General features: G+C 42.4%; 1 protein-coding gene and 1 long non-coding RNA gene across 3 annotated transcripts in view; one reads left to right on the top strand and one right to left on the bottom strand.

Moving 5' to 3' along the window:
* LOC134349720 (alpha-1,3-mannosyl-glycoprotein 4-beta-N-acetylglucosaminyltransferase A-like) overlaps positions 1–21353 on the bottom strand; it is a 288721-nt gene that overhangs the window by 119710 nt on the left and 147658 nt on the right. Inside the window, exons 3-4 of one of the 2 annotated variants that reach the window (XM_063054473.1) lie at positions 17769–17909; positions 7605–7738 (exon numbers count right to left, since the gene is read on the bottom strand). In XM_063054473.1, coding sequence (XP_062910543.1) covers positions 7605–7738; positions 17769–17909 — 275 coding nt within the window. Of the gene's footprint in view, positions 1–7604; positions 7739–8289; positions 8416–17768; positions 17910–21353 lie in introns of those variants that run through there. The other variant, XM_063054474.1, reaches the window with a different exon arrangement.
* The window catches only part of LOC134349721 (uncharacterized), a 50658-nt gene continuing 37986 nt past the window's right edge, over positions 8682–21353 (top strand). The window contains exon 1 of the long non-coding RNA XR_010018760.1: positions 8682–8882. This is a non-coding gene — a long non-coding RNA (uncharacterized LOC134349721). The remainder of the gene's footprint in view (positions 8883–21353) is intronic.

The raw sequence follows: 21353 nt of genomic DNA, 5'->3' as shown, positions 1-21353 counted from the left end.
TCTAGTTCTGGATTCCCCAACCTTAGGACTGTGTGCATTCATCTTATCTCTGCTCCTCATGATTTATATATGTCTCTATAAGATCACACCTCAGTCTCCTGCACTCTGCGGGATAAAGTTCCAGCCTAGTCCAACCTCTTTGCTTCCTCAAGTCCTGGCAACGTCCAAGGTCCCTCAGTTCCAAACATTCCCAGGGCCCTGCCATTCACTGTGAAAGTCCTAAGTGAATTTGACTTTTTTAAAAATGCAAAACTTCCATTTATCTGAATTAAACTCAGCCTCCTTTACTCAATTGCTCAAGATCCTCTCCCTTAAAAATTTTGATAAACCTTCTTCATTGTCTGCTATATGATCTATTTCAGTGCCATCTGCAAACTTACTAATCAAGCCCTGTGCATTCATATCCAAGTCATTGACATAGATGACAAGCAACAATGGGCCAAGCACTAACCCAAGACACACCTCTAGATACAGGCCTCCAGTCTGAAAAGCAACCTTCTATCATCAGCTTTCGACCATCAAGCCAATTGTGTATCCAATTAGCCAGGTCTTCCTGGATTCCACCTGATTTAATCTTCTAGAGCAGCCTACCATGCGGAACCTTATCAAAGGCCTAACTGAAGTCTGTATAAAGCACTACTGTTCTGCCTTCATCACTATTCTCGGTCACATCAAGAAAACGAAAGTTCACAGAATATGACCTGGCATGCACAAACCACCCTTTATTACCCCTGTCTTTCCAGTTGTATCTTATCCCCCAGAATCTTTCTCCAGCAACTTATCTACCACAGATAAGCTTACTGATTTTAGGTCCTTGGATTTTGTTTGTCCCCATTCTTAAAAGTCAAAAATTTAAGGTTAAAAATACAATTTGTGAGACACTCAGGAAGTCAACTTTCCATTCAATTAACAGAGAACAATCCTGGGGCAGTAACAGAGGTGTGGGTTCAGTAAAAACACAGTTGTGTGTGGTTGGTACTGACCTAAGTTTAGGCAGGTTTACAACCAACCAAATACAAAACACAAGGATGGATCTTTTGGGTTTTATTAGTGTTCTGCACCCCGAGTTTCAAGATGTCTACTCAAATCATATCGAGAAGGACGGGCAGGATTACTGACCAAGGATAGCAGATGATGAGGTAGATCTCAGGAATAATCTAGTTTTTTTTTCCAAGGCATTGAGAGACATGGCTTTTTCTAGCCTCACAACATGACCTGGATCTGAACCATACCCTCCAAATATCCGGAACTGCCTCTCTGTGTTTTTGCAATACCTTACTTTCCATTTTTCTATTTCTATTTATGATTTATAATTTAAGTTTTTAATATTTACTAATTTTTACTATTTTTAATATTTAATATTTGTAATCCAGGGAGTGGGAAGCGCAGAATCAAATATCGCTGTGATGATTGTACGTTCTAGTATCAATTGTTTGGCGACAATAAAGTATAAAGTGTTGTCAAGGACTATAGAACACAAAATTTTGCCTTGGAAAACAGGCAAGAGTTTAGCAGGAACTAGACAAAAATGCATGAGATTAGCTTGCTGCTAGAAGAAATTTCGAGCCCATTGCATTACTTTCAACAGTTTATCCAATAACATTTATCAAATTCAAAGTTTACTACATGCATAAATACAAATATTAATTGTAGTGATCTAATATGGATTTCCGAAGAACCAGCAATTGAATCTGTGATGTTATTTATATTCATATAAATATCCTAGGAGCATTTGAAGAGAAGCCAGATACCCATGAGGAGAGGGAACTTGAAAGATAAGCTAAGATGAGATGAACAGACATGGGAGCTCAGGTGGAACATAAAGAGTCAGCAACAGCCCAGATAGAAACCGGGAAAGCAGACCCAAACCTAATGGGACCCGACTATGTTTTGGAATTGAATGCAGTTTCTGCCAAAATGTTGGCACCATTCTGAGTTCCAGCCAGGGTGTGGACTTCATCTTGGTGATTTTGACCTGGTACGAAAGGGGTAGAGGCTTTGTTGGACAGGTACTTGGGTTGAGGACTGAATGGGGGACTTTGAGGATGGGAGGGGGACTTCGAGGATGGGAGGGGGACTTTGAGTGTCAATTTCAAATGTGATTCTGCTTCAGCAGCAGGATGTGACAATTAAGAGTAATATGATGCGCAAAATGAAGTTATGATAGCGCTAAACGGTGACTTCTTTGCTTGCATCTTCGGAAACAGCTCTATTTCTATCTTTGATGTCTCTTTTACTTCCTGTGCAAGGTTCTTTTGAAGACCCTGACCTGGAGTTACACTCTGACTTTGGTTCTTCGTAGGAATTGGACCTGCCTTCAGGGCGTCACGACGGGCTGCTTTTTCATATCCCAAGTTTGCGGCTTGGAAGACTAGCGCGGCTTCAGAATGCCGCACTTTCGTGGCTCTGGAGACAGGCTGATCCTAGGCTGGTGCCCCTGACTGAGGCGTTGCAGGAGAACATGGAACATTGGGAGCAGCGGGTTAGCTGCCAGGGTTACGTGTCCAGAGAGCTGCGCCTTTTTGGGGCCGACTCTCTGGGTGCAGAGCTTGGAAAAAGTGACACAACAGACTTTTAACATCATAAATCAACGAGTTGTTGGTTATGTCTCCTCTCTCGCTGTGAAACGGGGACACTTCTTTTTCTCTCATTAGAGAGAGAGAGAGCGAGAGAGAGCCTGTGGTATGTCAAACTACTGGGTGAATGAGTAGTCTTTGGGGTACTACAAGTCTGTGTCTTTATTGATGCTTCGCTGCATGCTTGAATGCTTGGTGGAGGGCGCTGATGCATTTCTGCTGGTGGGGGTGGGCAGTAGTTGTTGCTGCCATTTGTGCGTGGGGGGGTGCTTTGGGGTTTTAATGATTAACTGTCACTCATTCTTTGGGGCACTCCTTTGTTTTTGTGGATGTTTGCGAAGAAAAAGAATTTCAGGAAGTATATTGTATACATTTCTCTGACATTAAGTGTACCTATTGAAGTACATTGAACTGTGAAGAGTTCTATTCTTGTTTGAGGTAGTATGGTGGTGTCATGGTTAGTGAAGCTACTTTACAGCACCAGTGTTCACTGATCAGGGTTCAATTCCCACTGCTGTCTGAAAGGAGCTTGTATGTCCTCCCTGTGAACACATGGGTTTCTTCGAGAGCCCTGTTTCTTCCCACATTCCAAAGACGTATGGGTAAGGGATAGTGAGTTGTCAGGGAAAGTGTAACAACACTTGTGGGGTGCCCTCAGCACAATCCTTGGACTGTGCTAGCTGTGGATGCAAAGGAATACACTTCACTGCATGTTTCGATGTACATGTGACAAATAAAGGACTGGATGGGTAGTTTGACCTGATTGGTGCCACAGTCAGATGAGGACATCTCCCAATAGTAAGGAAGATGGACCAGCAGGTTTGGGGCATCTTTACTGGGTGCAGATACAGTGCTGGCCAATCATATTCTGCAGATGCCTCCAGACAGAATCAGATTGGGTTGGTTTAAGTAACAAAATAAAAATAAGGTCGATTCCAATTGGACGTTGCTGGGTTGTGTACAGGTCAGGTTTTAAGCTGACATTGCTGAAGTATTGGGTAGCTCTCTCAATAAGCTGGGTCTGTGCAGTCGTGTTATCACTTGATCCAAACATTTATGCACAACCACAATCATTAACGCTAGTTAACTTGGGATTTCTGAAATTGCGTTTATCCTCATGCCTGTCTCCAAATAGATTTGCAAATCTCTCCAAGAGGGGAAAGAGAAGAAAAAAAACGAAAGGACTTGTTACCATCAGAAAGGCTGTGGCATTTCAGATGGTAAACTGCTGCGAGAGACTGTACTATCGATTCACACAATGCTATTTTGGGCTTTGCACGTTCCAAAACATTAAAAGCTTCCCTTGTTAGCATGTCCAGGGTGGGGGGGGGGGGGGAAAGAGTGTTGAGGGAAACATTAGAGAAAGCAATAGGTAATAGCCGCAAAAATGCCCTCACCAGAAGAAAGAAATATTATATAGCTACAGAGCCAAGGTAAATAGATGTGATAATAGATACAAGGGTACACTTTATAAACGAATGCAGAGAATTCATTACCAAGTGCTAATTGGGGATGGCGACCTTTGTGCCCCATCTGCTGCTCCACATTCATGGCATTTAACATTGATACCGCACAGCTAAAGAAATATGGGCTTAAAACTGAGCTCTCTCACTGTCTGTGCAAAGCTCACGTTTGTTTATTTATTTAGAGATAGCATGGTGCAAACCCTTCTGGCCCAACAAATGGCACCACCCAGCAGCTCACCTATTTAACCCTCGACTGATCACAAGGCAATTTACAATCACTAGTTAAAGTACTAAGCAGTATGTCTTTAGACTGTGGGAGGAAACTGGAGCACCCGGAGTAAATCCACACAGTCACAGGGAGAACATACAAACTCCTGACAGACAGGGGTGGAGACTGAACCAGGATTGCCATCTCTGTAATAGTGATACGCTAACTGCTACAACTACCTTCTTGTCTCACGTGCATGCTCTCTGACAGTTTACTCCCGCATCCCAAAGGCAGGCTGGTAGCTTAATTAAAAGGTGGGGAGAGCTTCAGCTCCCCCACCTTTTTATTCTGGTGTCTTCCCCCTTCTTTTCCAGTCCTGAAGAACGGTCTTGCTCTGAAACATCAACTGCTTATTCATTTCCACAGATGCTGCCTGACGGGCTGAGTTCCTCCAATATTTTGTGTATGTTACTTTGGATTTCCAGCATCTGCAGACTTTCTCATGTATATGGAAGTTTAACTGGCCACAGTAAATTGCCTCACAGTGTAGGCCGATGACTAAAAGAATCAAAGAGCACTTGTTGGCCAAGTATGAAAGAAAATAATTTATAGGGGTACAACGAAAGTGGGAAAGGGAATAATGGGATTGCTCCTCTGATAGCTGGCATGGAAACAATGGGCTGAATGGCCTTCTCCTACATTGTTATAGGTATAATACAAGTCAAAACACTCCCTCCCAATGAGGTGAAACTTTGGGAACTTAGTTTTGCTTATTTTTGAAGTTTTAATGTCCTTGCACTATACTGCTGCTGCAAAACAACAAATTTTATGTCACGCAAGTCAATAATAATATCTAATTAGATTTGCAAATTCGACCGTTTCATTAGTTTAGGATATGGAAATACTACTGACTACAAAGACAGTAGTCATTCCCTGACATGAATTGAAGTTACATATATAGTAAATTGAGCAAGGATGGTAATTGGGTTGAGCTGTTCTCCGATCTTAGCAATTTACTCGCAAATGTTTTGTCACCATGTGAGGAGACATCAAAAGTGTGCTGTTGATTGTGGCAAGTCCTCCGAATGCTTAGTCTTTGTATACTCTTCAATCAGCTGATCGGATATCACTTCAGAAACTCAATTGTGATGTGGGGAGGAGATCGCGTCGCCAATTGGCTGTGTGGCCAACTTTGTGTGTTGTGGTCTGGAATTTTGCCTGCATCAGGGTCTACGTGTCTGTTTCCAGAATTGTTCGTGGAAAGCCACAATTCTAGGAATTCTCTTGCATGCCACGGGTTCGTAAGGGTGTTCCTTCTCTCAAAAGGGCAGTAGCTGGACTCCAGAGCCCATGTGCCCCAAACAGTCCTTCCAAGTGAGGCAACACTTCACTTGTGAGTCTGTTGGGGCCATCTATTGCATCCGGTGCTCCCGGTGCGGCCTCCTCTACATCGGTGAAACCAACGCAGATTGGGGGACCGCTTCGTCGAACACCTCCGCTCCGTCCACCACAACAGACAGGATCTCCCAGTTGCCACCCACTTCAACTCTGCTTCCCACTCCCATTCGGATATGTCCATACATGGCCTCCTCTACTGCCATGATGAGGCTAACTCAGGTTGGAGGAGCAACACCTCATATACCGTCTAGGTAGTCTCCAGCTCCTTGGCATGAACATAGAATTCTCCAACTTCTGGTAATTCCCTCCCCCTCCCTTCCTCTATCCCTATGTCACTCTGCCCCCTCCCCCAGCTGCCTATCACCTCTCTCATGGTTCCGCCTTCTTCTACTACCCATTGTTTTCCCCTATTGCTCCTTCACCTTTCCTGCCTATCCCCTCCCTGCTTCCCCTCCCCCACCACTTTAACTTTCCCCTTACTGGTTTTTCACCTGGAACCTACCAGCCTTCTCCTTCCCACCCTCCCCCCACCTTCTTTATAGGGCCTCTGCCCCTTCCCTCTTCAGTCCTAATGAAGGGTTCCGGCCTGAAACGTTGACTGATCGTTTCCACGGATGCTGCCCGACCTGCTGAGTTCCTCCAGCATGTTGTGCGTGTTGCTTTGACCCCAGCATCTGCAGAGTATTTTGTGTTTACAATTTGACTTTTAAAATGTGTATTAGTTTGCAGAACAATAGAAATATTGAACCGAACTTTTTTGCAAATTTCATCTGCTTTCTTCATACACAGATGAAATTTGGAAGAAAGTGGGTCCAATATTTTACAAATTAACTGTTGTATTGATGCACAGTAGCATAGCAGTTAGCGCGAGCACTTTACAGAGCCAGTGATTATCGATTAGTGTTCGGGTCCTGCCGCTGTCTGTAAGGAATTGTATAATCTTCCCCATAACCATGTGGGTTTCCTCTGGGAGTTCCAGTTTCCTCCTATATTCCAAAGACCTACAGTTAAGGGTTAGTGAGTTGTGGGCATGCAAAGTTGGCACTGGAAGCGTGGTGACACCTACAAGGTGCCCAACTCAATCCTTGCTGATTCGATTTGGCACAAATGTTTCGATGTACATGTGACAAATAAAGCTAAACTTTAATCTTCATTCCTCTGAATCAGGGGCTATGTCCACATCTTACAAACAAAAGCTATAGATCTTCACTTTTAATTTTAAATTTTATAATCAATTTCAGATCAAATAGCAATAAGAAATCTAAAATATGATTTCATGACTAAGCAGCTCTTCACAAGCTCATTGTGCAGGGTCTGTTAATGTCCATATATGGGACAACCAGCCGACTGCCTACAGTCAGTATGTAGGAATTTCAATCAAGATAGCAAGGCAACAAGCAGAGAGTACTTGAAGCAAAAGATGTAAAATGATGGAGGAACTCTGCAACTCCGGCAGTAAACACGGAGGGGAATAGACATTTGATATTTCGGGCCGAGACCCTTCGTCAGGACTGGAAAGGAGAGGAGCAGAAGCCAGAAAGAAGTTGGGGGAAGGAGAATGGTGTACAAGTTGGCAGGTGGTAGATGAGATTAGGTCAGGTGGAAGGTGAGTGGGTGCAGGTGGGGTTGATAAAGTAAAAAGCAAATAGGTGGAAGTGTATTTGAAAGCAAAAATTCAAAAGAATAACATGGAAGATGTTGAAAAACTAAAGCAGAAAATGGTGGAAACAAACTGCAGGTCAGTCAGAGTCTTGGAGAGGGAACCATTTTATGTCTTGGTCCTTTTACCAGAACTGGATATCTGAGATCTAATAAAATGGCTAATGCAACACCCAAAACAAAATAGGCGAAGTGGTTTCATTTCAACATCGACTATCATAGTTAAAAACACTTACAATGACTGATAAACCAAGTGCAAAATACAAAGACTGGGCAGCAAGCAAACAGTGTACTTACCTCGCCTATAAATACCACTATTACACAATCCAACTTCTCTTCAGTGGACAGCTTATCTATCAATGAATGAAGTGTCTCCGCAAGGTAGGACTTAACTTTTCTTTTCACGGTGGGAATTCCCAACACCAAGGACACTAGAGCCAAAAAAGCACGCACACAGTTAGTCCATGAAAATCTCAAAAACAAAATACTGGAGGCACTGGAAACCTGAAAGACAGAGAACACTGGAAAACTCAGCACGTCAGACAACATCTATTGAGAAACCAAACCCTCGAGGAATGTAGTACTATCCGTAAGAGGGAAATTAGAAGTGCAAAAGAAAGATCTGAGATTAGTCTAGCAGGTATGGTAAAGGAGACTTCTAAGATATTATATAAGTAAAACGGTAAGTAAGGAGAGAATAGGGCTCCTTGAGGATCAATGTGATCGTCCACACTCAGTGGCCACTTTATTACGTACAGGAGTAGAACCCTGTCTGCTCTTCCGCTGTTACAGCCCATCCTCTTCAAGGTAGCACCTCCCCCATCCCGAGAGCCCAAGGAGAAAGGTGGAGGAGTCAGGGGGCTGGGCTTTCCCACACAGAAGATTGTGGAGTATGGTGCAAGCTGCCAGAGGAACTGGAAGAGGCAGATACAATTAAACGATACTTAGAGAGAAAATAGATAGGGAAGGTTTAGACTCTCACTTTAGACCCTCATTTTAGAGAGGTATAGGCCAAACACTGAAAATAGTTCTAGCTAAGGACGGCAGCTTAGTCAGCATGGACGTTGGGCCAAATGGCCAGCTTTCATGTTGCATAACACGAGGTAATTCTTCCCCTCTGCCTTCAGACCTTTGAACAGTTAATGAATCCATGAGCACCAGCTCGATACGTCTCTCTCTTTTTAGTGACTCATAATTATAATGTAAGATTTGCCACAAAGCCACAAATTTCCCAATATATGGCAGTGATAATGAACCCGATTCTGACTCAACTACCCCCAGACGATTGGTTCATATTCATTCTATTACTTAAAGCAAAACTTACAAGTTATATAACGGAAATTAACAGAGAGGAAAAAAATTAATAGAGTTGGCTCATTCTTGGGTGCAAAAGCTGATGGGGGAGGGGTGCAGCGATGTTTTCTCAGTGCAGTTAGGTTTAAAGAGTTGGTAATGGAGAGATTTCATGGATACACGAGCACAGTCATTGAAGATTACTTCCCAAATCTTGTACCAGCTGCAAACCAGCCAAGCAGAGTGAGCAGAAGTATTTGCATCCAATCTCCGGTTGCAGCTGTGAGTTATTTTACTGTTACTAGCATGCTGTTGCTCAGTTCTACAGTGGAGAATTAGGTGATTTAAATCATGGCTGTTTTTTTCTCTCTCTATGTTACCAGTAGGTTGTTGCTCACTTTCCTGTTCACCCCAAAGCCCTTGGCACAGCAGTAACCCCATCACCAATTACCACTGACGTCCAAAGAATGCTGTTCAGAATGTAACAGAATATAAAACTACAGTACAGGCCCTTCGGCCCATGATGTTGTGTCAACCTTTTTAACCTACACAGATCGCTCCACAATAGTCTCAACGTTTTAGAGACTACTTCTTCTCCTCTGCCGTTAGATTTATGAACAGACACGGAACCCAGCCATGAACACTACCTCACTATTCTTTGTCTCTTTCTACACTACTTATTTAATTTCTGTGTTATTTACATTTATATATTTCTTATTATGATTTATAGCTTTTTTCTGTATGATACTGCAGCTGCAAAAACAAATGAATTTCACGACATACGACGGTGATATTAAACCCAATTCTGATTCTGAATAGCCCTCTATTTTTCTATCCTCCACATGTGCCTATGAGCTTCTTAAATGCTCCTACCGTATGGGCCTCCACCACCCACCCACTGCCCTCCTTTATAAAATAATTACTTCTGACATCCCCCCTATACTTTCCTCCAATCACCTTAAAATTGCGTCCATTTGTGTTAGCCATTTCTGCCCCGGCAACACTTCTCTGGCTTCCACTCGATCTGTGCCTCTTATCATTTTGTACACCTCTATCAAGTCACATCCCTCTCATCCTCCTATGCCCCAAAGAGAAAAGCCCTCGCTCACGCAACTCTCCTCATTTGCTCACTTCCCCGACCATGCAACAAACCTGGACGCTATCCCGTTCTTCCTGTCAACTGCTGGGTAATGTCATTCCAGACCAAGGGAAAGATCAGGCACCTTTGCCCAACCAGACCAGTGTCATGGTTCTCAGAAACACGTGTGAAAAGTGTCCTCACCATTCACGGCCACACGAAAAATGCAAAGATCAAGCTTCCTGCACTGAACGCCTCAGCATCACAGCAGAAGGCTTATCACCGACTTGAATGAGAGTGGTTGCAACACCATGAAAGGAGTTTGATATCCAACATGAAGCCTTAAGTGTCAATCTGCTTTGAGTGGTGTCCATCACTCAGCCTCTACTCACATGCTCCCTCACTGGGGAAGATGCATGATCTAGAGTATGGGTTCCCAATCTCTTTTACACCATGGACCCTTACCTCTAACGGAGGGGTCCACAGACCCCAGATTGGGAACCACTGATCCAAAGAATGGACCTCAAGGATCATCCATTTGAAAGGGGGTTTCTTTTTTATTAACTCTCCCTGCGTAGTTTAATTAAAATGGCTTCTTTGTTATGTTATAATTGAAAGGGCTTCTTTGTTATGTTAACTGCTGAGAAAGTCCTTCCCACTAGCAGTTTGTTTGGATCACGTTACTGATAAGAAAGGTGTTATGAACCAATTGCGATAGTTGTTATGCTTTTGGTGTGTCTGAAGAGATTGCATGCGCGGGCTTTTGGGGAGAAGGCGGGAGAAAGAGACAGAGGATGGACCAGGTGCTGTGAGTCTGCTAATGGGGTCGGACCCCGAGCGGGGCGTTTGGCGAGGAGAGGAGAGGGAGACGGACTCGTGTGGAGCGTCTGGTTGACCACCGTTGTTGGTCCCAGGCGGCCGGTCGAGGTGGTCCGAGGGGTCGCAGGGTGAAGAAGAAGGGTCCTGAGCTCCAACTGTTTGCGCACGAAGAGATTGAATTTTGATAACTGTGGCGCTTTTGATTTTCCTTTTATATTTTATTCTCTATTAATTATATAGTTCCAGTAATATCTATAAACTGTAAATCATTTAATCGTATCTGGTGTATTGTCTGTTATTTGGGCAGGGTGGGGTACATCACACAGCATCCACACAAACTAATTACCCAGTTTGCCGGGGCCGAGGGCTGTTTCCCTAGACGACAGCAAGCTGAGCGACCCTGAAGCTGGCCGGGGGGCTACACAGTCAATATGCATTATCTGAACAGACAGCAGCAGCATCAATGGAATGGTAGCATCTCCAAGTTCCCACCCTAGCAAAACATCTAGGCATGAACATATACCAGCATTCCACCAATTTTGCCAGCCCAATATTTGCATTTGATGGCTCTGGGCCTCTACTCGCTGGAGTTTAGGAAAACAAAAGTGGGGATCTCATTGAAACCTATCAAATATTGAAAGGCTAGAGAATGGATGGGAATAGAATGTTTCCTATAGTTGGGAAGTCTAGAAATGGAGGGCACAGCCTCAGAAAAGAAAGGCGTCCCTTTAGAACAGAAAGGTGGAGGAATATTTTTAATCAGAGGGTAGTGAATCTGTGGATTACATTGCCATGGACAGCTGTGGAGACCAAGTCACTGTGTACATTTAAAGTGGAGGGTCCGCTGCTATGTCGTAAGATTTTATGGATCTAATATGCTAGGCTTTTCCAGCAACACCATTTTAGGAGTACCAGATGTGACAGTCAAGGACAACACTCCTCAGTACTGACTGAACAGACAGCTAACAGAGAGCCACAGAATCAAAGAATAACAATGTCAACAAATGAGGCCGTTTGTTCCATCAAGTTTACGTCACCTGCAACTAAAAGAGAAAATCATTAGTAAAGCAAATATTTATTTGCTTTCCAGGAGAAGCTATTGTACAAGACAGGTCCCATAATCCTTGCAAGTGGAACAGGTGCCATCTGCCCCTACACCTCCTCCCTCACTACCATTCAAGACCCTAAGCAGACCTTCCAGGTGAGGCAACACTTCACCTGAGAGTCTGTTGTGGTCATCTACTGTGTCCACTGCTCCGGTGTGGCCTCTTGTATATTGGTGAGTCCCAATATGGACTGGCAGTCTGCTTCACCAAGCACCAACACACTTCCCACCGGAGAAAGCGGGATCTCCCAGTGGCCACCCATTTCAATCCCACTTCCCATTCTGACATGTCAGTCCGTGGCCTCCTCTACTGCGACGATGAGGCCACACTCAGGTTGGAGGAGCAAAACCTTATATTCCATATGGGTAGCCGCCAAACTGAAGGCATGAACATCGATTTCTCGAACTTCTGGTAATTGCTACCCCCTCCCACCTTCACCATTCCCATTTCCCTCTCTCACCTCATCTTCTTACCTACCCACCACCTCTCTCTGTTGCTCCTCTTCCCCTTTCCCCTTCTTTCTTGGTCTTCTGTCCTCTCCTATCAGAGTCTCCCTTCTCCAGCCTTTTATTTCTTTCACCAATCATATTCCCAGCTCTCCTGGTTTCACCTACCACCTTGTACTTCTTCCTCCCCTCTCCCCATCTTCTTACTCTGACTTCCCATCTTTTTCTTCCCCCAGTCCTGACGAAGGGTTTCAGTCTGAAATATCCACTGTTTACTCTTTTCCATAGGCCTGCTGAGTTCCTCCAGCATTTTGTGTGTGTTGCTAGGAGAAGCTGTTGTTCTGCTTCAGCTTGGAACAACAAAATATTCATTTAAATTCTTTCAAGGAGTGTAGGCTTCGTAGACTGAGCCGACATTAAATAGCCCATCATTGGTGTCCTTTAGGAGGTGGTGTGAGCTGCCATCTTGTGCTGCTGCAGACCCCCTGAGGCTTGGGTACCCCCACAATGCGGATATTGAGGGAGTTCTAGGATTTTGACCAAATGATAGTGGGGAAATGGCATTATGTTTTGGATATCAGGATGGCTTGTTGGTTGGATGGCAACGTAGAGATGGTGACGTACCCTTTGCTTTTACTGTGCTTGACCTTCCAGCTGGTAGAGGTCATGGGTTTGGAAGGTGATGTCAAAGGAGTCTTGGTGAGTTGCAGCAGTACATCCTGCTGATGGTGCACACTGTTGCTACTGTGCCTCAGTGGTCAAGTGAGTGGATGGAGTGCCCCTCAAATAGATTGCTATGCATATTATGTCAAGTACATACCAACAGTCTCAGTGACAACTTCTAACCTACTGTTATCAGACTCTTCAACAGACCTCCTGTCCAAGAAGATGGACTCTTGGCATTATAATCTACCTCCTTACCACCTTGTTCATTACTGTTTACCTGCACCTTTTTGGTTGCTTTTACACTTTTTGTCTGCCGGAAAGCATCATGCAGGATGCCACCCACCCTCCTGATGGACTGTTTGTCCCACTCTTATTAGAGAGGAGGCTACATAGCATCCACACCAGGATCATCAGACTCAAAAACAGTTACTTTCCCCAAGCAGTAAGACTGATCAACACCTCCACCTGCTAATTCTGCCACTATTTTATTATTTTCCATCAGTCACCTTGTGTACAGCCTTGTGCCACTTCATGGACATACAATCAATCTGTGTATATAAGCTATCTTATATAGTTATACTTTTTGTGTGTTTTTTTTATTATGTTCTTTATCTTCTGTGTTTTTTTTTGTACTGCATCAGATCCAGAGTAACAAGTATTTCACTCTCCTTTACATGAAAGTACAGGAAATGACATTAAATATTAAATCTTGGATTGTTATGGTTTTACCTTATTCTAGCTCAATGTGCTGTGTAATAATTTGATCTGCATGAAGAGTATGAAAGGCAATATTTTCACTGTATCTTGGTACATGGGACAAAAAGAAACTAACAGTAATACTTGAGTAATGTTGAAGCTACACTCTCCAGACATGTGGAGGAAATTCTATCACACTTCTGTCTTCAGCCTCAGAGATGGTAGACAGGTTTCGGTGTTGTAGGAGGCAAGATGCTCACTGTGAAAATTCTTGGCCATATTGCTATATGGCTATGCCAGTTCAGTTTTAGGACAAAGTTAGCTCCCAGGTTATTGATCGTGGGGGTTTTAGTGATGGCAATGCCATTGAATGTCAATGGGTGATAGCAGAATTTTCTCTTGTTGGACACGGTCATGGCCTGGAACACGTGCAGCAGGTACATTTCCTGCCACCTATCAGCCCAGGCCTGGATATTGTTCAGGTTTTGCTGCATTTGGTTGTGAATTGCTTCATTATCTGAGGAGTCCTGAATCTGAGGTTTGATTTGTTGTCCAAAGGGTATGCTTTTCAAGTCTTCTGTAATTCTTTATGATGATCTTAATATTCGGGCTTACCAATCGATTAAATTAGGTTTTTTAAAAAAAATTGACTTCCACTTTTTCTCAACGACTGGCTGTAAATTCCAATGATGAGACTTCCAGATGGCAAGACAATGAATCAGTTTAAAACAACACCGAAGATTGGCTAACATTACAAATTACTGTATGAACCAAACCCTGTAAGCTCCAGAATGACATCTCCTAATCACAGGAAACTGACTCAGTAAAAAAAAAGACTGTACTATTTGCACTAAATGACTTGGTCAAATGCAAACCTATTTTCTTCTTTTGTGAGGCCTCGTTAAACTTAATGATATCACTTGTGTATACAAATAAATCTCATATATAGTTTATCTGTAAAATTCAGAACAAGGGGAAGTTATTGTTTCTGCTCTGGCAGGCTCTGTGCTTCCTATCTACTGCAGTAAGGCTCGCTAGGGAGGAGCTTAGATCTTTCTGCTCTCAAACTCCTCATAGGGTACCTACTATAAAGATCGCTTTGTTGAACTCAACCTGAATTAAAGACGTGCATTTTACCCATTGCCTTTACAAACTTCAGATGTCCCAGAACACTTTGCAGTCAGTCTATGTGTAAGATGAAGTCACTGTTTTAAAAGCGCAGCAACTTGCACAAAGCAAACTCTCACAAAACAGCATCTTCTAGGTTTTAGAACATAGAACAGAACAGGGACAGGCCAAGGTCCACGATGCTGTGCTGAACTAATTAAACTTGTAATTAAAAGCCTAACTAATCTCATCCTTCTACCCACACAAGGTCCATATCCCTCAACAGAGGAGATTTACCAGAATGCTGCCTGGTTTAGAAAGTATGCATTATGATCAGAGATTAAGGGAGCTAGGGTTTTTCTCTTTGGAGAGAAAGAGGATGAGAGAAGACATGATAGAGGTGTACAAGATAATAAGAGGAATAGATAGAGTGGATAGCCAGCGCCTCTTCCCCAGGGCACCACTGCTCAATACAAGAGGACATGGCTTTAAGGTAAGGGGTGGGAAGTTCAAGGGGGATATTAGAGGAAGGTTTTTTACTCAGAGAGTGGTTGGTGCGTGGAATGCACTGCCTGAGTCAGTGGTGGAGGCAGATACACTAGTGAAGTTTAAGAGACTACTAGACAGGTATATGGAGGACTCTAAGGTGGGAGCTTATATGGGAGGCAGGGTTTGAGGGTCGGCACAATATTGTGGGCCGAAGGGCCTGTACTGTGCTGATTATTCTATGTTCTATGTTTTTGTACCCACACAAGGTCCATATCCCTCAACTCCTTGCCCATTAATGTGCCAGTCTAAGAGCTTCTTAAAAGGTTCTGTTCTATTTGCCTCCACTACCATTAATGGCAATGCATTGCTGGCACCCGCAACCCTGGATGTAAAAGAATTGCCTCACATATATCATTTCAACTCACCCCCCACCCCCCCCCACCCCTCACCTTAAATGCATGACTTCTAGTATTAGACATTACAAACCTGGGAGAAAAAAACCTGTCTACTCTATTTATACCTTTCATAATCTTATAAATGTCTATCAGGTCTTTCCTCAGCTTCCACTGCTCCAGAGAAAACAATTCAAGTTTGTCCTATTTCTCCCTATAGTCCATGTTTACTTCAGATGGAGGATCTTTACCCTGAAAGAGAGATTGATTTTCTCTCCACAGATGCAGCCTGACCTGTTGTGTGTTTCCAGTATTTTCTGTTTTGCACTTTAAATATCAGCAAAGATGTAGTGGGTCAAACAGCTGCAAATGCTCTGCCGCGACACACATAGCACACAAGCTCTTGGTGACGTTGCTTGATAAACACTGGGCAGGACAGTGGGATAAAAAACATAATAATACCGCCATGGAACCTTCTGCATTCATGACACAGGGCAGCTGCTTAACCCAGAAAATCATTTTCACCAGAACAACTGCAGCATTGAGTAATGTCCCTCACCATCACCTTCTCAAGACACAATAAAGATGGACAGTAAGTGCTGGCATCTTCAGTAAAGTCCTCATCCGAAATGTATTAGAAAACCATCAGGTCTAATTCGTGATGCTAAGATAAAAAATAACTTAATTTGTCACATGTAGATCTAAACATACAGTGAAACTCATTGCTTGCATCGTTAAATTAGTGAAGATTGTGCTAAGCAGCCCATATGTGTTGCCATGCTTCTGACGCTAACATAGCATGTCCACCACTCACTATCCTTAACTGTGCATCTTCAGGATATGGGGTACCCTGAGGAAAGCCACACGGTTATGGAGAGAATGTACAAACTCTTTATAGATGTCAGTGGAAATTGAATCCTAATCTTACAGCTGGCGCTGTAATAGCGTTATGCTAACTGCTACACTACTATGCCGAAGGAGTTAGATCCAGTGACGTTAAAGAACAATACGTTTCCAGGTCAGGATGGTGCAGGATGTACTCTACATTTGTAATCTTGCTCGTGGTTCATTTCTAAAATCCTGATAGTCTCACTATGTGGATATGAATCCAGAGTCCTTCACTGCATAAAGTGCTCCCAGATAAGGTGTCCACAACATGAGAACCTTTTATGTCTTCACACAAGGACAAGGGCTACCATTTCTGGCTGCCCATTTGCCTGGTATCTGACCTACAAATGGTCCACACTTACAGTGCACCAATGCCTCAACTCAACTAGAAAACAGATAGAGTCTCCAAGACTTCACCAATTGACAAGCAGCATCCTTTCCATCCAAGTCCAAAGTTTCCATAATAGCAAAAAACTACAAAAACAATTTCATGATATCAATTTTTCACTTGCTGTCCTGATAAATTGCTCACAGCACAAACCCTGGCAACTGTTCACAGTTAAATCCAATAGGGATTTCAAGAGAAACCTTTTCAGAGTCAGAATCGGGTATATTATTATCACTGACGTATGTCACGAAATTTGTTTTGTGGCAGCAGCTTGGCGCAATACTATAAATTACAAGAACATGGAGCTCACTTGCCACGTACTGGTTCAGGTGAACAGCAATTACATGTTTGTAGTGTGCTATACTGTGTTGCTGCTGCAAAATAAAATCATGGCGTTTATACCCGATGTAGTTATCCCTATGATAATAAAACTGAACACCTGGCAGGCAAGACCTATGAAAGCACCTCAGGGAGAGTGGAATGAAAGATAATGCTGAAAAGGTACGCTAAAGTGGGGCTGGAAGAAGCTTCTGTGGAACATAAAAACTAAGTTGGTACTAGATGGGCCAAATGGTTTTCTTCTTTGCAACATGAAGTGCACTTTTTCCTTTTAGACACGATTGCATGCTCCCTTATCACATCGGGTGAATAAAGCAGATTATTATTCAAAGAAGGTAACATACTCAATAAAGGAGTTGTAACACAATGAGCAGTAAAAACTGCCACACTGAAGTTCAGCTGCAACATATCTAATGAGAGTTTTCAGTAAGGGGAAGTCAACTGAATTTTATTGGGCATTTAAAAAATGTCCCATGAGATTATAGATTGTGAAGAATTTCAACACTAGAATAATAATAACATTCATTCTGAGTTATTGGCCACCTTCAGCTTGTGAAGAATAGAACTGATTGAAGTAGAATCTATTTTGCTTTGAACGCACATTGATTTGTAGAAAAAAAGTCATCAAATAGAGTGAAATGGGCATCTCAGAACCAGGCTATATTAATTATGCATTAATTCATACTCATTTAAAGTACTTTTGCTTCACCCGCTGCAGTTTAATACAAGAAAAATGAGCGTGCTGGTAACTCACCGCCTGTTCTACCGAGGCCAACCTGCACAGCAGGCTGGAGGCTCTCCTCGTTGTTAAGTAAATGGGGCATGTGGTGGTAAATATTTGGCACTTGTAGAGCATTTCTGTTGGTCAAGTCTTTCAATAACTTTTTGGCATCATCTGAAAATAATTGATAAAAATGTTCAGGCTTCCTAACAGAGTCATAGAAACAGAAACAGGCCTTTTAGCCCATCCGGTTAGCTAGTTAGAACATGTTATCTAATATTATGTTCAATACTATTTAATTTGTTTTACATCTGTCTAAATTACAAAATCATGAAAAACTAAATGCATAATTGGAAATAAATAATACATATGGAGAAATAAACAAATATATATGTATGTAAAGTAAATAACATTAAAATTAATTATTCTGAGTATTTTCTTTCTCTATCAAGTGCAGAAATAGACAAAATATGATTTTCATTCATCCAAAGGTCAAGAAAAATTAATAAACACGAGAAAATCTGCAGATGCTGGAAATCCAGAGTAACACACACAAAATGGTGGAGGAAACCAGCAGGCCAGGCAGCACCTATGGATACGAATGAATGGTTGATGGGTCAGGCTGAGACCATTCACACACAGCGTCCATTCAGCAAGAGGAGGAATGAGGACATACATGTAGATCTGTTGTCTATACTGACATTTATAACTCCTTTTGCAGAACTAATGGCTTTTAGTTAAAAAGTTCCAGTATGGAAGGAATTATCCTTCAGGGACTTGGAACCAAGGCTACATCTCTTCTCTTGGGCTGATGCAAAAGATCCACCTTGGTATTATTTTGAATAATAAGGGAAGCTTAACAGGGGTGTGGTACAGTAGTGTAGCGGTTAACACAGTTGTTTTACAGCACCAGTGATCGCAGGTGAAGGTTCAATTCCCACTGCTGTCTATAAGAAGTTTGTAAGCTCTCCCCGTGACCACAGGGGTTTCTTCTGGGTGCTCCAGTCTCCACTCACATTCCAAAGATGTATGGGATATGAAGGATGAGTAAGTAGTGGGCACGCTATGTCAGCGCTGGAAGGGTGACAACCCTTGCAGGCTGTCCATAGCATAACCTTCACTGACTGAATTTGATGTAAACAACACATTTTACTCTATGTTTTGGTGTGATGTACATATGACAGATTTAAAAAAAACCTAACCTTTAAAAAAGCTAAAGGCTAAGCTTTAAAGTTAACATTATGTATTATTCAATCAAAAGTTGTGAAACAGACTGTTTAGTTCTCATCACACAGCAGTTTTTGGAAGCTGCCTGGCTGCAAATTGCCAGCCAAGTTTTTCAAGACTCAAAGGACACAGGAAAGCAGAACCATCATTAGGGAGCCCCACCACCTAGGCCATGTGCTCTTCTCACTGCTGACATCAGAAAAAAAGCACAGGATCCTCAGGACTCACACGATCAGGTTCAGGAACAGTTATTACCCCCTCAACCATCAGTCTCTTTAATCAAAGAGGATAACTTCATTCAACTTCACTTGCACCATCAATGAAATGTTCCCACAACCTACTAACTCACTTTCAGGGACTCTTCATTTCTTGTCCTTGATATTTGTTGCTTATTTATTTATTATTATTATTTCTTTCTTTTTGTATGTGTAGTTTGTCGTCCTTTGGTTGAACATCCTGTTGATGCAGTCTTTCAATGATTCTATTACGGATTTATTGAGTTTGCCCACTAGAAAATGAATCTCAGGGGTTGTACAAAGTGACATATATGTACTTTGATAATAAAGTTACTTTGAACTTTGAGTTGAGTAAGGCCACTTGAAATGGAGGGCATGTTGTCCAATGATCCTCTCTAAACTTGACATTGGAAGGAAAAAGTATTGAACATCTACCATGAATAGTTAACATTAGAATATCGTGAAATTTGCCTGATAATGTCAAATAGATCTCCTTATTTTCCCTAATAGTCCAGAATTCTTTTTTCTTCTTTCTTTTTCCCTTTCTTTCTACAAGATGCTAGAGGAAGGCCGAGTCTTGATGAAGGGTCATGGCCCAAAACATTGACACTTTATTCCTTTCCATAGATGCTGTCTGGCCTGTCGAGTTCCTCCAGCATTTTGTGTGTCTTACTCAAGATTTCCAGCAGCAGAGTTTCTAGTGTTTTTTTCCTGCTTTTTTTTTTGATCCTTTACATATTGAACTGATGACCACACACTCTACAGATGGTGATGAGTGCAATGACAGTCCCAGGATTCTCGGCTCCTTTTCTGCTCATATTCGCATAATATACAAGCGAAAGGTAATGAATAGAGAAACTCTTTGTGATGCATAAGATTAAATGGCAGGCGAATACTTGCCCCGAGGATGCAAAGCAATTCAACATAGCAACTACCCAAGACTGCTCTCAATTTTCCAGTCAAAGAATGCCCTTGGCAAGGGTATCAGAGACAAGTTTTTTTTTGTGTACCCAGAGTGCGTGTGGAATGAGCTGCCAGGAGTGGTGGTAGATGCAGAGACGTTAATTTAATGGAGTTTAATGCTGATAAATGTGAGGTGCTACATTTTGGTAGGACTAATTAAATTAGGACATACATGGTAAATGGTAGGGCATTGAAGAATGCAGTAGAACAGAGGGCTCTAGGAATAATGGTGCATAGTTCCCTGAAGATGGAATCTCATGTGGATAGGGTGGTGAAGAAAGCTTTGCTATGCTGGCCTTTATATATCAGAGCATTGAGTATAGGAGTTGGGATGTGATGTTGAAATTGTACAAGGCATTGGTGAGGCCAAATTTGGAGTATTGTGTACAGTTCTGGTCACCGAATTATAGGAAGGATGTCAACAAAATTGAGAGAGTACGGAGAAAATTTACTAGAATGTTACCTGGATTTCATCTCCTAAGTTACAGAGAAAGGTTGAACAAATTGGGTCTTTATTCTTTGGAGTGTAGAAGGTTGAGGGGGGTCTTGATAGAGGTATTTAAAATTAAGAGGGGGATAGATAGAGTTGACGTGAATAGGCTTTTTCCATTTTGAGTGGGGGAGATTCAAACAAGAGGACATAAGTTGAGAGTTAAAGGCAAAAGTTCAGGGGTAACATGAGGGGGAACTTCTTTACTCAGAGATTGGTAGCTGTGTGAAACGAGCTTCCAGCAGAAGAGATTGAGGCAGGTTCGATGATGTCATTTAAAGTTAAATTGGACAGCTATATGGACAGGAAAGGAATGGAGGGTTATGGGCTGAGTGCAGGTCGGTGGGACTAGGTGAGAGTAAGAGTTCGGCACGGACTAGAAGGGCCGAGATGGCCTGTTTCCGTGCTGTAATCGTTATATGGTTAGAGACATTTAAGGGCAATTTAATAGAAGACTAAGTGGGAGGGAAATGTGATCTTAGAGTATGTTAAAATGTTAGCACAACATCGTGGGCCAAAGGGCCTGTACTGTACTGTACTGTAAAGTTCTATGTTCATGGGTAGGAGAGTAAGTTACTGAGTGTTGGGCAATATGTAACACGGAGGATTAATGGAAGGAGAGTACATTCAAGTCCATCTTAAAACTGCAATTGAAGCGCTACATTAAAGCCTCTTATTTTAATCGGCTTAAACCATCAAGCT

This window comes from Mobula hypostoma, chromosome 7 (genome assembly GCF_963921235.1).
Source record: "Mobula hypostoma chromosome 7, sMobHyp1.1, whole genome shotgun sequence".
Lineage (NCBI taxonomy): Eukaryota > Metazoa > Chordata > Chondrichthyes > Myliobatiformes > Myliobatidae > Mobula > Mobula hypostoma.
The sequence above is the reverse complement of the archived record's forward strand: the minus strand, read 5'-3'. Positions and strand labels throughout refer to the sequence as shown.